The following is a 21779-nucleotide window of genomic DNA, read 5'->3' as shown; positions in this document are numbered from 1 at the left end:
AGTTGGTCTGACATAATTATGTGAAAGTCCAGTCCATAGTGGATCTAACATAATAGTGAGAGTCCAGTCCATAGTGGGGCCAGCAGAAGACCATCCCGAGCGGAGATGGGTCAGCAGCGCAGAGATGTCCCCAACCGATGCACAGGCGAGCGGTCCACCCCGGGTCCCGACTCTGGACAGCCAGCACTTCATCCATGGCCACCGGACCTGTACCCCCCCTCCACAAGGGTGAAGGGGGCAGAGGAGAAAAGAAAAGAAACGGCAGATCAACTGGTCTAAAAAGGGGTCTATTTAAATGCTAGAGTATACAAATGAGTTTTAAGATGGGACTTAAATGCTTCAAGCGCAAGTCTCATTACCTAAACCTGGAGTGACAAGAATGAAAAGTCGTGAGGAGAAGTAATATGGACTCTAAATAAATAAAACTCGCCAAAGGACACATTAGCAGTTACTACTGTTCAATTATATGTGACTATTAATAAATTATAGTGCAAATTGGGCTGACTTTTTATGTTTGATTATCAAATTATAAAGGAGCAAGGTACAGAAGATCTTCAGTGACGCCATAATCATATTAGCGTCATATTTCAATAAAATATGGCATATTTGAATGAACAAATTACAAGAGTGTTCCTCTGGAAGGCATGGAAAGGAGGAGGTTTCCGGTGTAGGAGATAGTGGACTGTGCGTGTGCATGTGGCATCACTTAATAACAATAGCACACGATGGCTGACAACTCTGCTTCAGAAGCGACCAATTCAGCAGGGATTTATTTTGTGGAATGAATTACCCCGGATAATTAAAAAGCTTAATCTCTTATTTCTTTCCAACACAACATTTTTTTTTCAAACCCAGAGAAGCAATCCAAAATTAATTTACCGCACCACTGAGTAGTATTAATGCTTTGGCCTTCACCACCTCACTCATCCATCTACATCCTCATCTGTTACATTGCCTGTGTGATATGAGACGATATTGTGAGTTCCAACGTGGGATGCATTTGTGTAATCATTAGAAACAGAAGAACAGATAGTGGATCTTAGCTCCAATTACACGTCTTTGTACCTGGATATCTTGTTATGTGGCCTTATCTAACTGTGTGAACATATGGAAGTTCTATTGTAGCAAAACAATTTGATAATGGGTATCTCAATCCGTGTGTGAGTATTGAGATCCACGTGTCTTTGTGCAAAAAAAAATCTGTGTGTCCACTTTTAAATATGTGTGTGTGAAACCGTCGATTGGTTGTCTATTTACACGTGCTTTTGTCATGATCCGTGGTCCGGATCATGTTTTGTGTTTTCTGTTAGTTTTGGACTCCTTTAGTTCCTGTTTGTGCACCTGAGAGTTTGTTTTGGTTGCCATGGTTGCTCATTATGTACACCTGTCTCTGATTAGTGTTCGCCCGCTCACCTGCTACTCGAGCACTAATCAGAGGCATTATTTAAGCCTGCCTTTGCCGGTCAGTCGGCCTGGCGTCATTGTTTGCTACATGTACCTGTTACGTAAGTTTTGCCTTGTCTCTAGTTGTTTGCTTCATGCCTTGCTACGTAAGTCTTGTTTGTTTCATGCCACAGTTTCGTGAATATTCCTTGTCCATAGTCTATGCTAAGTGTTAGTTTAGCTTCGAGTGTGATCAGGCACGTTGCTCTGTCGGCTCGCTTTCTGTTTTTGTACTCCTTTGATTTCTTGAGGAATAAATCATGTTTTTACCTGCACGCTTTGTCCGGAGTAGTCCGTCTGCATTCCTGGGAGAAAGCTGTAAGCTGCCAAAACCCCGTTGTGAGAGCCTTTTGCAACACTTACGGCGTGTTAGATTTGTGTGCGTGTGCAGCAATCTGAATGTGCTTAAAAAATATGTCTAACTTCACATTTACTTTAGCTATACTCACCAAGGGACAAGCGGTAGAAAATGGATGGATGGATACTCACCACTAGTCGGCGCATGGCACCCACTTATCTTATTCTCTATTCAAGCCACAACATTGGACTCTTAATAGCTAGCGTTAAGTAAAAGTGCATGTTTTAGCAACAACTGAGTTGTCAGAAGTACCATATTTCCAGGACTATAGATTTTTAAGCAGCACCCACCAAATTGTAGAAGAAGCAAATATGTTTACGAATAATATCCGCACCCAACTATAAGCCACATATATATATGCCGGTATGACGGATTTTGTAAATGTTTATTTACATACCTTAATTGTTTCCAAACGGTGCCTGTCACACGCTGATCGAACAAAACAGAAGTCATTTTCATGGACCCACTAGCTGCGTAAGCTAGCTCTCCAATCAGCTAAACAGACTCAATAACTCCACGGTGACGTTTTGATGAATTTACGAAACTGAAACAATACAAAAAGAATGCCATTGTAAATTAATAATACTAACACAGACTCTTGTAAACATGTTAGCATATTTGCTAATGCCATCAACGCTAGCTTGATTACATGATGATAGCATGCACAAATATGCATGAAAGCACTCCTACAGACATCAGACGTGGGACGGATTAGTAAGTTCAAATTGTTTTAGATATATTGTAAAACTTACAAACGTTGGTTGGAGTGATGAATGAAAAAAACATTTTGCCCAGAAACCCTATGGATAGATGTACTTACGGTTCAAGGAACAAAACATTTTCAATCCGCAAGAAGCTTCAGTGAGCGAACTCGTCCAAATGATGGGCGCCGTAGCACAAACAGTAACACACCTTTTCAGTGTCTCTGTCGACGGTCTATGAAAACTATTTGTTAAATACAAAACATTATGGCCGTTAGCAAAGAAAAATCCATCAATTTGCCACACCGTTTTATAAGCCGCAGGATTCAAAGCATGGGAAGAAAAAGTAGAGGCTTATAATCCGGCAAAATACGGTATTATTGTCTTTTTCTGTGAACAAATTACGTTTGCTCAGCGCGTGTGCCACTAAGAAAATGCATCCATGTAGCATTAGCAATGCAAGGTAGCGAAGTGAACTAGTCCAATTAAGTTTGACTGAAAATGCAGCCCCCGTGAGAGGTCATACCTGGCCAAACGTTGAGTCAAATGTTGTACATGTTATATAGTTGTAAGCGGGAGGCAAAGTCAATACAAGAATTGTTCTGCCTTGGCAGTGAGATAAAGTGTCTGGTTTCTGGAAGATTAGAGTCTAGGCCCGAAGAAGGATGTGGAAAGTGTAGCCAGGAACCTGGCTACATTTATTCAACAAAATCTTGGGGGCAGTAGAGAAGGAAGAGCATCCACTAACTCTCACCAAGAGCAGACACTGACTTCGGTCCAAACAAGACAGCTGCCATATTTTAACCAGTCATCCACCACTATATGGCCCCTTCCCAAGGTTTCTTCTTTTTCCCATTTTGGGCTTTTGGAGTTTTTCCTTGCCCAAAGGTGGGTTCAGACCAGGGGATGTCGTTGTGGTTTGTGCAGCTCTCTGCCACACTTGTGATAAAGGGCTACATAAATAAACGTTGATTGATTGATTGATTGATTGAATGATGCGAACATCAGTGTCATCAGAAGTGCAAAGGTAGTTTAATAGTTCAAAGTATAATTTCTTAATACACATTACATCAGAGTTGCCTTGTAGCGATGTATCAATAAATAGAATTGAGTGATATGTAAAATATGACCCACAGCATATGTAAATATTGCTTTAATCTTTTTTCTTTTAAATCACAAATTGTTTCCAGGTCTTTTCAGTAGGAAGAGGAGATTTGCAATCCCACAACTAGCAAATTGCAGTGTTTTCAGTTTGATGTCTTTCCCTGTCCTGCAACTGTGTCTCCGTATGCAAATGAGAAGCTAAGGTTTTGCCTGACAGGCTACGCATGAGAAAGGTCTCATTGCCGGAGGATGCAGATCATGATCAGGTCTGGTGTGGTCCTGTTTTATACCAAAAATGTGCTGTATATCAGTCATAAGTTCAGATGCAGTTTTCCACAGTATAACAGACTGTCATTTTATGGTATTTAATAGGGATGTACCGGTTTAAAATCTCACAGTACGATATTATCATGGTATTAAGGCCATGGTACAATATTATTGTAGTATATGTAAAAAAAACAAAACTTAAAAATAGTTTATAAAATGAAGTGACAGGACAGCGGTCGGCTTTCCAAAATGTTGAAAGAACGACAAAAATACAACAAAAAAATCTGTCTGGAGCCGCAAAAAATTATGAGCCTTATATAAGTGCCATAATGAAGGCAACACATGAAGTAAGTGTCTATATTAGCTATAATGTAATATCAAAATGACTGTGTCGCAGGCTGCCAAATTTTCGTTGACAGAAATGTTCAAATGTAATATTTATTCTACACATTTTTGCAGCACTGGAAAACATTAGTAAAATGGAGGCTTCTCAGAGGGTGACATAAGTCCTGGAAATGACTGGCTTAGAATGGCCTAAGGTATAGATGTGTGTGTGCAAGTTAAAGGAAACAGCAGACCGTCTTCTTCTCATGGATTTATTACAATCATGACAAACAGAGTAATGTTCGCTGTTGTCTATTTTAAACACAAACAACTATCAGAAATGCAATAACATCAACAAAGCTCACCTTTGTGCATCCACACACAGCATAAAGCGTTTGGTGGACAAAATGAGACAACGGAGTGGCATTCTGCGGCAGCGGCAGAGAAAGTCGTACATGTAAACAAACTGTGCTGAGTTCAATCTTACTTGGAGGGGAGGGAGCAGGTGGTAGAGGTAAACGACACTGTGCTCCCCCTCGGTGAGCTGTGGAGTCCCCCAAGGTAGTATATTGGGACCTTTACTGTTCCTAATATACATAAACGACTTGTCATCGGCATGCGACTGTGAATTGTTTTTGTTTGCGGATGACTCGGCCCTGCTGGTATCCGACAAGGACAAGTCACAGGTGGAGAAAATCCTCAGTGCTGAGCTCTGTAGAACTTGCACCTGGCTCGCTGACAACAAGCTATCCATACACTTGGGTAAAACGGAATCCATCCTGTTTGGGTCCCACATCAACCTTAAGAAAGTCAATGACTTCACTATAAAAGTGGGTGACATTGTTATCACCAGGAAAGATGAGGTCACCTACCTAGGTTCCATTCTAGAGGCTAACCTTTCCTGTGATAAAATGGCAACCAAGGTAATCAAAAAGGTTAACCAACGAACGAGTCTTCTCTACAGAATCTCCTCTCTGGTCAACAAAAGCACAATGAGGATTCTGGCGGGAACTCTCGTTCAACCCTTTTTCGATTACGCATGCACCTCCTGGTACCCTAGCACCTCCAAAACCCTCAAATCTAAACTCCAAACATCCCAGAACAAGCTAGTCAGGTTACTTCTAGACCTCCACCCCAGATCCCACCTCACTCCTACCCACTTCTCCAAAGTGGGCTGGCTCAAGGTGGAGGACAGAGTAAAACAACTTGCACTGAGCCTAGTCTATAAAATCCACTACACCTCCCTGATACCGAAGTACATGTCAAACTACTTCCTTAACGTAAATGACCGCCATAACCACAACACCAGGGGGAGCTCCACTAACCACGTTAAACCCAGATTCCGAACTAACAAAGGTCTTAACTCATTCTCTTTCTATGCCACATCAATGTGGAATGCGCTCCCAACAGGTATAAAAGAAAGGGCATCTCTATCCTCCTTCAAAACCGCAATAAAAGTTCACCTCCAGGCAGCTACAACCCTAAACTAACACCCTCCCCGGATTGCTAATAATCAAATGTAAACAATCAAATGCAGATACTTTTTCTTATGCCTTCTGATCTCTCTCTCTCTCTCTCTCTCTCTCTCTCTCTCTCTCTCTCTCTCTATGTCCACTACTTGCTGTCCATATCCTACCCCCCCCCCCCCTCCACACCCCTGATTGTAAATAATGTAAATAATTCTATGTGATTATCTTGTGTGATGGCTGTATTATGATGATAGTATATATCTGATAGTATATATCTGTATCATGAATCAATTTAAGTGGACCCCGACTTAAACAAGTTGAAAAACTTATTCGGGTGTTACCATTTAGTGGTCAATTGTACGGAATATGTACTTCACTGTGCAACCTACTAATAAAAGTCTCAATCAATCAATCAATCATTTAAGTACCACGGAAATTAGTAGGGCAAAACGGCGCTCGCCAAATACTCTGTGAAGCATGTTCAATATTAACAATGGGATTTCTAACAATTGTGTCATGTTTGTTCTCCTACAGAAACCATTAATAAAACAAAAAATATATTTTTGCACCCACCATTTTGATACATTTTTGAAAAAGCTACAGGGAGACACTAGGGCGGCGCTAAAGAGCCCCATGCGAATTGAGCATGTATCAAGTAGCTTTTTAGTTTACTCTTATTTCCCACGTTGAACAATTCTTTTGGTGATTTCCCACTGTGCGGTGCACCGTGACCGGCTGGCTTTGTGTTGCCTTGGAAACGCTCGAAACGAAAGTGACACGCTTCGCTTTACCAGAACGCAGACTTTCTTACCTCCGCCAAAGAGGTTATGTTTTGGCCTGGACTTGTTTGTCTGTTTGTTCGCAACATAACTCAACCAGTTTTGGACAGATTTAATGTCCATAAAACAATTTATGTTATCTAAAACGACTACGAACAAACACACTTCACTTCCTGCTTACGGCGTTCAATTACCCCACCTTGCCGGTCCCGCACTGCGCAGAGGATTCTGGGAGATGTAGTTTATTTACAGCTTCGGCCAATGTTAAACGCCCCAAAAAAACTACACTCACCAAGTTTTCGTTTGAGACAGTCACACGTCACGGTGTTATTTAAAAGACTTTAAAACCGAAATACTGCGGTATTTATAATACCGTTACATCCCTAGTATTTAAAGATTGTGTGCTTCAGCTTTGCAATAAGTGTCAGGCATGAGTGATTTAAGAAAGTGTGTCGCATGTACAAATAATCTTGTATTGAGTTTTCTTTCGCAAACAAAATTTCATGCCATTAACATGAACATGAAGTCTTTTATTCTTTTTCAAGTGTTTTTGTTCTAAATTAACTTTGATGTGTCATTGAAATAGCATTGAGCAATATTGGGTGTAAACACAAAGTAATGCAGCCCAATATTCACTTTGTACCAACTTAGCCTATTGGCGTGTGAGCTGCATCATCATAGTGTAACGACCTGGCATTGACAGTTTATGTGTGACGTTGTCCGCCTTTTTGTTTGAGCCATTAACGCATCAGTGGCTGGGTCTAATGAGTGCTGGTGCAAGTGAGAGAGAGAGAGAGCGGCTGCTGTTGATATGACAGATGACAGAGTTGGTTTTGTCGTGGTTTGTACGACAGAAAATGACCAGTTTTGCTACAATACACAGTAGTTTTTAGCTAATGTTTTTTTTGGTGTGGTTCCGGCCGACAATAAACAGTTTTGCTCAATAAAGTGATTGATTGACCTCCTGTCCTCAAATTGTCTTGACTTACGTTACAATAATTGAACAGAAGTTGACAAACATCATAAAAATGTGTTGTGGCTACTTGTTCTCATCTCAAAGAGTTGATTTGCAAAACCGTACGGAATCAATTGTTTATTTGTTTGAAGTTTTGGTTGAATTTTATTCTGTGGGCGGCATAGGTTTGCTCTGCGCAGAGGACACATTAGCAGTGCGCAACCGCGCAGGAGCGCACCTTAAAGGAACATTGCTTATAACCAAGACTTTAGTAAAAAAATTAAATAATCAATCAATCAATATTCTTTGTAAAAACTTATTGAGATTACCATCTCTTTACCATGAGTGACCTAGCCAATAGGGCAGCAAAAACAAAGTTACAGAAATACATATAAAAACAGATACAGCAGCAGTCACACTACAATAAAAAAAAAATCCTTACATATATTTACATAAAACAATGTATGAAACATGATAATTATGTCCTGCGACCTTAAGCTGTAGCGACTGGAATCTCTACACATAAAATAACACAAATAAGAGGAAACCAGACCAAGAAGTGATTTATATATAAAACACAACCATCGAGAAAACCTGTGGACTGACAAAGATGGACAGTTTGACTTTGCATATAAAGTGCAATGGTGGACAAGGTTGCCACAACCAGTAATACAACGCAAGGCACAGTGATGTACAGTATCCAGTTTTTTTGTTTAAGAGTCAGGTGCATAAAAAGCAAGTCTCCATGATCTAGCAAAGGCACAAAAGTGGTCAGAATCAAGCCTTTCCTAACTTGCATGGGAAAACATGACTTGTTTCTAAAGTAAAATCCCAATTCAATTTTAAGTTTAGCCACAAGTTTTTCCATGTGAGATTTATAAGACAAGTTCTCATCAATAACAACCCCCAAGTACTTATATGTCATGACCATTTCAAGTTCAACCCTATGAAAATTTAATATTTTTGGGGTACTCAATGGCAATCATTTGCCATTTGAAAATAACATCACCTTAGATTTCTTTGCATTTCGGACTAGTTTCAACTGAGTCAGCTGGGACTGAATAACATCAAAAGCTCAGGGGCTCATGGGTTCCCACAACAGTGGGAGATGAACAATATGTGTCATCAGCAAAAAAAATGCAAAGCAGCATCCGACACATTATCACAGAAATTGTTTACATACATGGAAAACAACAATGGACCTAATATGAAACCCTGCGGTTGCTTAGGCGGTCCATTGTAGTCGGAGATGACATAGCTTCCATTTTGTTGCTCTGGTCGGTGGCTATCGTTGCTGACGACGATGCCACTCCATATGACTATGAAGTCCGATCCTGGAACCACACGTCCTGCCACAGTGGGGACATGTCAGGCCTGGATCAGGGGGCTGGGATGGTTCTGGAACTGCATGGTGGTGTCTTCGCCTCTGCTGATCCCTCCGGTGTTGGTTCCGACACTCTTTCAGATACATGACCCCGTCATGGCACAGCGAACGCCACAGCAATCGATTGGCTGCAGCTGTCTCAAGTTCGTGGGGTTTGATGTTGCACCTCTTCAATATCCCTTTCAGTTGGTCTTTGTACCGCAGCTTTTGTCCTCCGGGCTTTCTGCTGGCTGAAAGGAGCTGACCATAAAGCATCTGACGAGGCAATCGGTGTCCTGGCATCCGGATGGTGTGACCAACCCACCGGAGTTGTCGCTGTGCCAGGGTGGCCTCTATGCTTATGGACTCAGTGCGCTGTAAGATGTCCGTATGAGGAACTCGATCCTGCCATGTGATGCCAAGAATGCGTTGGACACATCTGATGTTAAATGCATCAAGGCAGCGGATGTGTCTGCGGTATATTGTCCAGGCTTCTGACCCATACAGCAGAGTTGAAACACACACCGCCCTGTAGACTGACACTTTCGTTGAGGTTCGAAGGTGGTTGTTTTCAAACACCCGGGAGTACAGTCTTCCAAAGGCAGAGGAGACTGAGTTGATACGAGCCTGGATGTCATCATCGATCTGGCATGTTGGGGTCAGAGTACTGCCGAGGTGGCAAAACTGCTCAACGAGCTTGAGGGGTGTGCCGCTGATGGTAAAGACAGGGGGTGTAGGGGATGGGGACCTCTCCTGGATGAGAACCTCTGTTTTCTGGATGTTTATCACCAGATCTAGTGAGCGGTAGACTGATGACATGGTGTCTCGTGCATGCTGCATGGCATCAGGAGTGTGGGTGAGGAGTATGGGCTCATGGGTTCCCACAACAGTGGGAGATGAACAATATGTGTCATCAGCAAAAAAAATGCAAAGCAGCATCTGACACATTATCACATAAATTGTTTACATACATGGAAAACAACAATGGACCTAATATGAAACCCTGCGGTACACCATTCAATACAGGGAGGAAAGACATAGACGATCCAGCAAACTGGACGCATTGGGTTCTATCAAACATGTAATTCAAAAAACACTTTACAGCCTGCAGAGATAGATCAATTCTGTGCAGTCTGTCTGCCAGAATGATATGGTCGACCATGTCAAATGCTATTGACAGGTCAATAAATAGAGCTGTGCAATATTTTTTGCAATCCAATGCTTCAATAATGTCATTTACAGCTTTGATAGTAGCGGTTGTGGTACTATGTGTCACGGCCCAGACGCACACCAGTGCGCAATCATCTGGGAGCCGCGCTGAGCGCACCTACAAGTGCGCTAGCGCGCGCGTCACTCAAGCTGCTGCAGGCAGCTGCGTTCCATCTTCAATCAACACACTGATGAGAGGGACGACTACTTAAACAACCGCCACCAGAGATCCTTTGCCAGAACGTAGCAATCTGTACTTCGTACCGTAAGCTCGTCTCCAGCTTCCTAGTTGCCTTTTTGATCCTGATCTCTGTGTTTTTTCCCTGTGTTAATTGTCGTGTCCTCCCTTACCCCGCAGCTCCCTGTGTGCGTCCCCGAGTCACGCTGTGTGTCGTGTGCTCCTGGATCTTCCCTGTCTTCCTGGTTCTCTACTCCTCGCTCGCCCCCGGACTACGACGACTCGCTCCTGCCTCCAGACCACGCTTCCGCCCCTGGACAAACCCTGCCTGCCTTGCCCTTGTCTGACAGCACCGCTCCTCTCAACACGCACCTCCAACACTTACGGTAAAACCCTCGAGTTAAATTCAAGACGACAAAAAGTCCCAAGTCAGATCCCCAATAAGAAGAATTTAAATAAAATTTAGGGTTGAAAGCTAATTGTTTAGTGACAGCCGGGCTTCACTGCTTGCTGAGGGGGGTCTGTAACAACCAACAATAGTGATAAAATTGTCCTTAAAGGCTGTTTTCGAGCAAATCCTACTGCGCGACGTCATGCTCTGGGTGAGAGCCTGGACGATTATGCAGCTGATATGCTCGAAGAAATGTGGAGAATTGACTATACTTACCTACCAGTAGGGGCACCAGCAAGGACCCCGATCCTGCTGCTCTCCATCTCAGAGGATGCCCGCTGGCAACGCACCATGGAAGGGCTAGCGGAGGAGTTGAAAGGTATGAGAAAATACTTCAAAAGACTACTAGATGAAAAGGAGAGGTTGAAGAATCGTGGCAGAAGTACAGGCAGCTACTCCCCAGGGCCTGAGCCATGTCAATGATTGTGCTGCGGCAAGGGCTGCCAGTCCCGGCTTTCCTGGACGAAGCTCATGTTGTTTCCCGCCAGGGACTGCAGCAGGTACTATCACCAAGTAGTGGTACCTGCGTCTCTTGTCCTGGATGTTCTGTCGCAATTACTTGGGAGGCCCTCTTTCCGCACATTTTTCAGCAAAGAGAGTTTGGGAGCGTGCTAGAGAACATTGCTATTGGGCCTCCATGCTCAAAGACATTCACCTGTGGTGTGAGCAGTGTGTCCCATGTCAGACCCGCAAAGCCCCGGTGCCCAAACATCGTGCTTCGATGGAGGGTATGCAAGATGTTCGCCCTTTTCAGAGAGTGGCTATGGACATTTTGGAGCTTCCAGTGACATCTGGAGGGATTAGATATGTACTTGTCATTAAGGACTATTGTATTTTACTAAGTTTGTTGATCTGTATGCTTTATCTAACCAAACTGCCCAAATATTATTACGAATGCACGTTTCTTTTAACATTTTTTTAAGACAAACAGATCGAATACGGACAACGATTTTTTTTTACATGCAGACAGATGGAATTACACACCCACAAATTAGAATAGTCACACACAAATCTGATTACACACACACACACGCACACACACACAGATTGAAATACACACAAATTATAACACAGATACATGAATCTGAATACGCACACACAATTTGAAGTACACGTTTGCAAATTGTTTTGCTACAATCATACTTCCAGATGAACAGCAAATTATAATCAAAAGTTCTGGTCTGGGAATCTGTCTGACACGTTGGCCTTCAAAATAAAAAGTCTAACAACACTTAGTTTTGTTTTGTTGTTTATGTTAATTTTTTTTATTTCCTAAGATCCTGATACATTCTGTGATTCCGTTCCGTTAGTACCTCTACAGTATTTTTGTTTGTTTGTGTTTCCTGACTCCAGATCCTCTTATTGCCAGTGCAGGGTGGCACACTGGAACCCATTTGTCAATACAGTAAATCGGGCTTTTAAGCACAGTGGCTGCAACAGGAAGACGCCGGATTGTTTTGAGTTCTTATAATTGTGAGCGCTGCTTCCCTCTCCAGTCTGCCTCCAGTGTTTGTCATCTTTGCTTCCATGCCTTTTGTACTTTTTACCTTTTCTATATGAATCACATTTTTCTATTCTGTCTACCTCCTCACCTCATTGCTTCTTCTCAGCCGTCCCTCAGACGTAGTCATTACTTTTTGTTCTAGTTTAGCTATTTTTCCCATTTCGCAGTTGTTATGCTTCTTTGGTTTTTGATAGCTGATTTTGGAAAGTTATTTTTTTGTGTTGTACTTTTGTATTTTTCTCCTGTGCCTGCTTTACGTGAACAATCTATTTAAGACTGCTTTTTCCATTTCGAATGATTTAAACCAGGGGTCCCCAAACTTTTTGACTCGGGCACCATATTGGGTTAAAGAATTTGGCCGGTGACCGGACTAGCTATCTATATATCTATGTATTAGGGGTGTATTGATTTGTTTAACAACGATTCAATTCATTTGGAACTTTTTAGCAAAAAACAAAACAAAAAATCAACCAGTGTTACTGTGAAATAATAATATACTGGATACTGGACACTGCAGGTGAAGTTTCATATGATCTTGTTATTTCTTCTAAGGGAATTATGTATAAATGAATTATGGATACAAATAGGGCTGTGCGATGTACACGGTATGACGTTAAAAATTGTATAAATTTGGCCACGGTAGAGATTTGTGCTTTACCGTCGATGTCATCACACCTGCCTCTATGTGAAATTGGCCGCAAGTTTGGCGGAGAACAAGGAACTGATAAAAAAACAAAAAACAAAAAAAACGGTGCAACATCTGTGATTTGGACATGGTTTGGCTTTAAAAAGTCAGATGTTGAGCAGAAAAATGTCATTAAAATGATTCTATACAATCCCAGGACTGGGCCGATCGATGCAATGGTTTATGGTTTGAGTTTATTTTGAACATGCATACAATACAACATGATACATCGCAATTGCAAGTTTTTCTTTCCAACATGTTTGAAGGCAATCAATTGAACGGTAAATGAAAATGAACTCAATAACTTTGACGTCATCAATAAATTGCTACGCCTGTCCGTGTTTCTTTGCTTCGGCTTTCAAACTGCATAAAAGAGGTCTTGTAAGGTCCGGCCCGAAAGCGAGAAAAGTGCTGCCTCAATACGGCAAAATGCAGAGTCCAGTATTCACCATTTATTTCACAGTCACAGTGTTTGATTTGTTTTGCTAAAAAGTTACTTACTCCATTTCAACTCGCTGTAATGTTTCGTATTGTTGCGTTCTAAAAATAATATGGTTTCTGAATTGTATCAGCAACCACAAATATCCAAACATCCATCCTTTCATTTTCTACCGCTTATCCCTCTTCGGATACAAGCGGTACAAAAATAAATAAATAAATAAAACAAAACATATATATATTATATATATATATTAGGGCTGTCAAAAGATTAAAGTATTTCATCACAATTAATAGCATTTTGTTCATAGTTAACTGAAAATTATTTGCGATTAATCGCAGATATGTATAATTTTTCATCATTAATAAGTGTACCCTAGACCAGTGGTCCCCAACTTTTTTGTAGCTGCGGACCGGTCAACGCTTTAACATAACAAGACCCCCCCCCCCCCCCCCCCTAAGGTTTATGGTATTTTTTATTTTTTTGTCATAAAGAAATACAATCATGTTTGCTTACGGACTGTATCCCTGCAGACTGTATTGATCTACATTGATATATAATGTATATATTGTGTTTTTTATGTTGATTTCATTTAAAAAAATAAAAATAAAAATATATTTTTTTCTTTTTTTTTGTGCGTGTGTACCAATCGGTCCGGTGGTTGGGGACCACTGCCCTAGACAGATCATTTTCAGGGCGGGTGGCTTCATATTGCTGCATGATAATGTTTTAACCTTCTCTATTAATTAATAAAATGTGATATATCCATCCATTTTCTACCGCTTGTCCCTTTCGGAGTCGCGGGGGGTCGCTGGAGCCTATCTCAGCTGCATTCGGGCGGAAGGCAGGGTAGACCCTGGACAAGTCGCCACCTCATCGCAGGGCCAACACAGACAGACAGACAACATTCACACTCACATTCACACACTAGGGCCAATTAGAGCCTGCTAATCATTCTGTAATTGAGGACTCAAAGAATTTACACAAAAATATCCCCCCCCCCACCCGCCCCCATGTTCCTATACTGATGAGCTAGCATTTCTTTAGTCGCAATTAACACAGAATAACATTACAAAACATGTCTGACAAAGCATGACAGTAATGTTGTCATGTCTGTGTGATCATGTTTTGTTTTACTCATGTTCGGTTTTATTTTTGGACTCTTTGTGCACTTGTGTTTGTTTTGTCACCATAGCAACCCATTAGTTTTCACCTGTCATGTCACGCACCTGTTTCACGTTTTGAGTCACGCACCTGTTTTCACTAGTCATGTCACTATTATTTAAGCCCATTGTTGCCAGGAAGTCAGGCTGGTGACATCACACTCTCTACACACCCTTATGATCCATGCTGCTCTTTTTCATGCCCTTTCCTCGTCCAAGTAAGTTTTCTTTATTCATGCCACAGTTTGCAAGTTTTGTTTTATGTCCATAGTTCTGCCTTTGTGCGAGTTTTTGTTTTTATAGCCAAGTTTTCTACTTTCGCCCTTGTGCGCGCCTTTTGTTTATTCCTTTTTTTTGAGTGTTAAAATTAAATACGTATTCACCTTCACGCCATGTCTGGTCCAAATCATTTGCACCACGGGAGAACAAACCACGCCATGGTCCAAGTCATGACAAATGTAAGACATTTTTATTTTGTTAATGTCAGGGCTTCCCCTAAATTGCCAAAATACCTGTGGCGGTGGGGGCATGTATAGTATTAGCATATATATGTTTCTTAAATAATATTGTTTTGTTCAATTTTTAAATTGTTGCTGCGTATTGTACTTTGTTAAGAACTTTTTATTATGATTTTTTTTCTTCAGCGATTTTTCCAATCCTTTTTGTCACTTTTCTGTAATAAAAACGATTGGCTCCAAATCTAGCATCTATTTTTTGTGTTATTGGCGACTGTACTCGTGTTTAGAGACTCTGTTTAATTTCTGTCGCGCCTTGTCTGTGATGGAAAGCACACTTGCTTTGCGATGCTGGGAGCTTTTCTGTCATTAAAAGCTGCAAGTGTCATCTTAAATTGTGAAGATCGCTGTCGGCGGGTAAATCTCGAATATATTAAAGTACGCCCACAGCGCGGACACGCGGCCTCTGCTTCAGACAACTTTGTGTGTATGGCTGGTGTTAATGTGTATGTTAGTGTGTTATGGTGGTCGTTTTTCCCATAGTCTTTGAACACACCGTATCTGCGAAGAATGAAGAAGTGTTGTGTGTCCAAGAGTGAAACACGGAGACAGACGTGTGTGCACGGAGGAAATACTTGTTGGAATCGGGCCCGTTGTTAGCATAAAATTGGACATAAAAGATAAAAAGAGCATCAAACTTTGTTTTTTCTTCTGGACGCTACAATACATTATATTACTTATTTTTTTAGGTGTGGCGGCTAATTTGAAGCCCGTACAATAAAGAAAAACCCTAAATTTACGTTTAGGGTTTTATTTTGAAGCCGGAAAAGTGTGTGAATGGTTTGAGAAAGTGTCTTTACATGTTTTGATGTCGGATCGACTGTTTGCAATACAAAAGTCTCCTTTCGACATCCTGCCGACCAGTCTTTCATTTCTGTTGAACTTTTGTCGTCTTACTTACTAAATCAGTCACAGTAACAATCTAAATGTTATGTTATCGCTGCACCTTAACCGTAATCTCAACACAGAAGTGAAGCACCACCCACCTCTGAACGACGCGAACAGCAGCTGTTTGCTGCAGGGATGTCGCCTCTTCTCACAGCGAAAAATTGTCCTTTGTTGTCGGGAGAACTACAAAATCCAAAACCAGTGAAGTTGGCACGTTGTGTAATTCGTAAATAAAAACAGAATACAATGATTTGCAAATCCTTTTTATCCATCCATTTTCTACCGCTTGTCCCTTTCGGGGTCGTGGGAGGTGCTGGAGCCTATTTTAGCTGCAACTTATATTGAATTGAATATATTGCAAAGACAAGATGTTTAATGTTTGAACTGCGATATTTTTTTTTTTTTTGCAAATTATCATTAACTCAGAATTTAATGGCAGCAACACATTGCAAAAAAGTTGGCACAGGGGCATTTTTACCGCTGTGTTACATGGCCTTTCCTTTTAACAACACTCAGTAAACGTTTGGGAACTGAGACCAATTTTTGAAGCTTTTCAGGTGGAATTCTTTCCCATTCTTGCTTGATGTACAGCTTTAGTTGTTTAACAGTCCGGAGTCTTCATTGTGGTATTTTAGGCTTCATATTGCGCCACACATTTTCAATGGGAGACAGGTCTGGACTACAGGCAGGCCAGTCTAGTACCCACACTCTTTTACTATGAAGCCAGGCTGTTGTAGCACGTGGCTTGGCATTGTCTTTCTGAAATAAGCAGGGGCGTCCATGATAACGTTGCTTGACCTGTATGTACCTTTCAGCATTAATGGTGCCTTCACAGATGTGTAAGTTACCCATGCCTTGGGCACTAATACACCCCCATCACAGATGCTGGCTTTTCAACTTTGCGCCTCTAACAGTCCGGATGGTTCTTTTCCTCTTTGTTCCGGAGGACACAACGTCCACAGTTTCCAAAAGCAATTTGAAATGTGAACTCGTCAGACCACAGAACACTTTTCCACTTTGCATCAGTCCATTTAAGATGAAATCAGGCCCAGCGAATCCAGCGGCGTTTCTGGGTGTTGTTGATAAATGGCTTTCGCGTTGCATAGTAGAGTTTTAACTTGCACTTACAGAAGAAACGACCAACTTTAGTTACTGACAGTGGTTTTCTGAAGTGTTCCTGAGCCCATGTGGTGATACCCTTTACACACTGATGTCGCTTTTTGATGCAGTACCGCCTGAGGGATCGAAGGTCCGTAATATCATCGCTTGTACCTGCTGATATTTTTATAAGGAAGATTTTCTTTTGTCCATTTCTGCTCGCTTGTGGCTCATCAGTAGCAAGTGAACTGCAGCCAAGTTCCCCCGCTACGGCACAGCCAGGGGGTCAAAAAGGAAGTGTTCGCGTTAATCGCCTGTTAAAACAATTTGTGCCGTTATTGATATGTATAGTTAACGCGTTATATATATATATATATGTACGCATATAAATATATATAGATAGATATGTATATATATATACTGTATATAAATATATATATAAACAACCCCTTTTCTTAATGAGGATTATGTTACGGCTCAGGCTCCTGCCAACGCCTCTCATCCGTCTGTGCGCTACAGTGAGCGCACCTCGGGACACGCCCACGGGCGCGCACATCCAGGAGGGCGCCGTGCTCGTGTCCGCCCCGCGGCAGCCGCCAGCTGCAAACGATCACCGGCTATCAGCACACCTGCACGTAATGAAGGACCTGCCTTCATAAGCTCACATAACCTGCCAGGCGGCGCCGGAGTATAATCTTCCGTACCTGTGTAAGCATCCAGTGTCTGGCCATCCCGCGATCCCCTGCGACTTCCGTGTTTCCGTTGTGTCTGATATTCCTGTTGTCTTCCCGCAGCACTTCCCATGTTCCCCTGTGATCCCTTGTTGTTCCCCTTGCTTCCCCGGACTGCCTTTTGGATTCTCGACCTCCCGCTTGGACTTTCTCGGATCACCTGCCTGCCCCCTGGACTTCCTCGAATATAATTCAACACTTTGGTAATACACACTTCAGTTAAAATACTACACATAGTCTTACACCATACACACCCTTGGATCTAGTTCACACTCCATTTCCTTAGTTTATTATATTAGTCTTGTTTGTTATTATTATATAGATTGAATATTTATATATTTATAATAAATAATTGTACATACTGCCCCCTGGTGCCTGTTTGCCGTCACCTCCCCTTAGTGATACACAACAGTATACTCCGGCCAATTGATTAGGGACCTGACGGCACAGTTCCTTAGCCCCGCCCCCAGTGACTTTAGCCCCGCCCCCAGTGATTTTTTTTTCTTTCCTATTTTTGCCCCATTCACCATGGCTTTTTCTTTTTTTCACTTCAAACCGGAGGTTTTGTCTTGTCCTGCCAAGCTGTCATGGAAAGGCATGTTCAGTAGCGATATGAGCAAGGAGGAATTTTCTCATCGTCTGGACACTCTCCTCCCACCCTTAGAGACTCAGTCAACTGGAAGCGTCTGGAAGCCGCCTTTGGAGGGGTGGAATGGTACCGACAGCCGTGCTGGTGAGGTAGCTCAGCTGCGGCCAGCAAGACCGCTAGCATCGATCTTTCAGTTTGCCTGGCCGCACCCACCAACCACGCTACCAGCACTTGTCCCCGAGCTAGCGTCCGAGCTAGCACTTGTCTCCGAGCTAGGGCCCGAGCTAGCACCAGTTCCTCGGCTAGCCCCTGAGCTAGCACCAGTCCCTCGGCTAGCCCCTGAGCTAGCACCAGTCCCTCGGCTAGCCCCTGAGCCAGCTCCAACCCCTCGACTAGTCTCCGAGCTAGCTCCAGCCCCTCGACTAGTCTCCGAGCTAGCCCCAGCCGCTCGACTAGCCTCCGAGCTAGCACCAGCCCTTCGACTAGCCTCTGAGCTAGCACCAGCCCCTCGGCTAGCCTCCGAGCTAGCACTAGCTCCCGAGCTAGCACCAGTCCCCAGGATAGCCTCCGAGCTAGCACCAGTCCCCAGGATAACACCCGCATCTCCACCAGCTCCCAGGCTGACCCCCACGTCTCCTCCAGCTCCCAGGCTGGCGTCGACCTTCGCCCCTCGACCAGCAGCGCCGACCTCTGCAGCAGCGCCGACCTCTGCAGCAGCGCCGACCTCTGTACCTCGGCCGGCAGCGCCGACCTCCGCACCTTGGCCAGCAGCACTGGCTTCAGCACCTCGGCCAGCTCCTCAGCTGCCCTGCTCGCCTCCGGCTATGAGGACGTCTGCCGCTTCCACGCCGCCGATGACGTCTGCCGCTTCCACGCCGCCAATGACGTCTGCTGCTTCCACGCCACCGATGACGTCTGCCGCTTCCACGCCGCCGATGACGTCTGCCGCTTCCACGCAGCCGATGACGTCTGCCGCTTCCACGCCACCGATGACGTCTGCCGCTTCCACGCCGCCGATGACGTCTGCCGCTTCCACGCCGCCGATGACGTCTGCCGCTTCCACGCCGCCGATGACGTCTGCCGCTTCCACGCCGCCAATGACGTCTGCCGCTTCCACGCCGCCAATGACGTCCGCCGCTTCCACGCCGCCGATGACGTCATCCTCTTCGCCTCAGACGTCTCCTTCTTGTTTCCGGCGAGACGCACCATGGCGCCACTCGCGTCCGCCTTTCCGACGGCCAAGATGGTGGCCGTACCTTGGTCGCCCGCCTCGCCGGCCTCAGCGGCATTCTACTCGCCGCCGCCACCAGACCCGTCCCCGGTGGATTCGGGGACATTTGGGCCGGCGACCCACCACCAGTTCACCCCTCCGCCCACCCTTGACTTTTGTTCATGTGTTTTTGTTTGTGGTACGACCAGTAGGACATCTGGAAGCTGTCCATAAGGAGGGGGGTACTGTTACGGCTCAGGCTCCTGCCAACGCCTCTCATCCGTCTGTGCGCTACAGTGAGCGCACCTCGGGACACGCCCACGGGCGCGCACATCCAGGAGCGCGCCGTGCGCGTCTCCGCCCCAGCTGCAAACGATCACCGGCTATCAGCACACCTGCACGTAATGAAGGACCTGCCTTCATAAGCTCGCATAACCTGCCAGGCGGCGCCGGAGTATAATCTTCCGTACCTGTGTAAGCATCCAGTGTCTGGCCATCCCGCGATCCCCTGCGACTTCCGTGTTTCCGTTGTGTCTGATATTCCTGTTGTCTTCCCGCAGCACTTCCCATGTTCCCCTGTGATCCCTTGTTGTTCCCCTTGCTTCCCCGGACTGCCTTTTGGATTCTCGACCTCCCGCTTGGACTTTCTCGGATCACCTGCCTGCCCCCTGGACTTCCTCGAATCTAATTCAACACTTTGGTAATACACACTTCAGTTAAAATACTACACATAGTCTTACACCATACACACCCTTGGATCTAGTTCACACTCCATTTCCTTAGTTTATTATATTAGTCTTGTTTGTTATTATTATATATATTGAATATTTATATATTTATAATAAATAATTGTACATACTGCCCCCTGGTGCCTGTTTTCCGTCACCTACCCTTAGTGATACACAACCGTTTATGAGTTATTCTTCAGCTAAATAGGAACATATGAACATCCCAGTAGTCTGCATCCTAATGACAGCAGACATTGTACAGTCAGTGATGTTTCATTATGTCTGTTGGCTCTCATGAAGTCTGCAGTGAGTAATAATCAGTGATGAAGAAAATAAAAAGCAAACGTTGTGATGTATTTTTTAATTTAATGCGCCGCGTATGCTTAAAATAATAAAACGCACATTTTAATGTTATTATAAATGTCCCTGTTACTACATTACATATATACTTACATCATGTATATAAAACCCCAATGGAGATGTTTGGATGTTTTTTTAAGGGTTAGTGCTAAATTGAACGGCTACCATGGGCTCCATTGAATGCGGACTTTTTATCACATTTATTTAATATTTAGAATGGAACAAAAAACATCCATCATCATGTCTCTCATGATTGTTAATGATAGGCAAACTTCTCCAAAAAGGGCAGTTCCCCTTTAAGGTCAAAGCATAATACTTTTGTAAATGTATCAATTAGGGTTCCAAGTACAAGGTACCTTTTAAAAACCTTTAGTTTTTTAGGGCAGTTAGACCGTATGTGGTGTACCGCGCTATTATTGTGAAGGGGGGAAGAGTGCATTGCTGTTGTTCTCAGCTTGACAAATAAAGAGACGACTCACTTGAGGCTGGTTAGAAAAAAAAGTACACAGTAAATCATTCGTACATCTTGACTTTAGAACTGTTTATAATGTACATGTACACTACTCCAAAGTCAAACATAGTCCATTCTTGTTGAGTTCTAATGCCAGAACTATTCTTTCTTTCTTGTTGTATGTTTTCTCTGACCATTAGTGTATAGCACCAATCAATTTACAGGACAAGGGAGGTCACACTATGGTCTAAACCAATTTAGCTCTTTATATAGGACGTCCTGTTATAGGATATTTACAGTTTGAAGCATTGGGCTGGCGAGCTATGATAAAGTTTATACTAGGCAGACAGGACAACTTGGCAAGGGAAGAATGTACATAAAAATGCTGGATGACTCCAAGCCTGGTGTCAGTGCTTTTTGACCCTTTAGGTGAATTGTGTTTACCAAACTGACAATTGTTATTAGAGGCCCTGCGCTTTTTCCTCATCATTAATACCACTTCACCCATGACACAGTAGGACACCGAAAGCTGCAAATACAGCAAAACCTATCCGCCTTGGACAGTGGTGACGCAGGGATGGTTTAGTACACAATAGAGGGTGATGATAAAGTGCTACAGAGAAGAATCAATACAATGTGGTGTCCAAGCATAGTTCAACTCCTGTGCAGTTAGTGCGTGTTTCATGTCAGTTTCATAGAGCAAGGAAGGAACGAGCCTGAAGCGGGAATGATGAGGTCTTGTTTTGTTTTGTAATATTGTAATAACGAGCACCAGTCTTCTGGTCATTCAAAGATTGAACAAAGTAATTGACCACCA

General features: G+C 43.3%; 1 protein-coding gene across 1 annotated transcript in view; it reads right to left on the bottom strand.

The window, feature by feature from the left end:
• Nucleotides 1-2089: 2089 nt before the first annotated feature.
• The window catches only part of rbfox3a (RNA binding fox-1 homolog 3a), a 1185382-nt gene continuing 1165692 nt past the window's right edge, over nt 2090-21779 (bottom strand). Inside the window, exon 15 of the mRNA XM_062056429.1 lies at nt 2090-2345. Coding sequence (XP_061912413.1) covers nt 2307-2345 — 39 coding nt within the window. The 3' untranslated portion in view covers nt 2090-2306. The remainder of the gene's footprint in view (nt 2346-21779) is intronic.

The sequence above is a fragment of the Entelurus aequoreus genome, linkage group LG08, assembly GCF_033978785.1.
Source record: "Entelurus aequoreus isolate RoL-2023_Sb linkage group LG08, RoL_Eaeq_v1.1, whole genome shotgun sequence".
NCBI lineage: Eukaryota > Metazoa > Chordata > Actinopteri > Syngnathiformes > Syngnathidae > Entelurus > Entelurus aequoreus.
The sequence above is the reverse complement of the archived record's forward strand: the minus strand, read 5'-3'. Positions and strand labels throughout refer to the sequence as shown.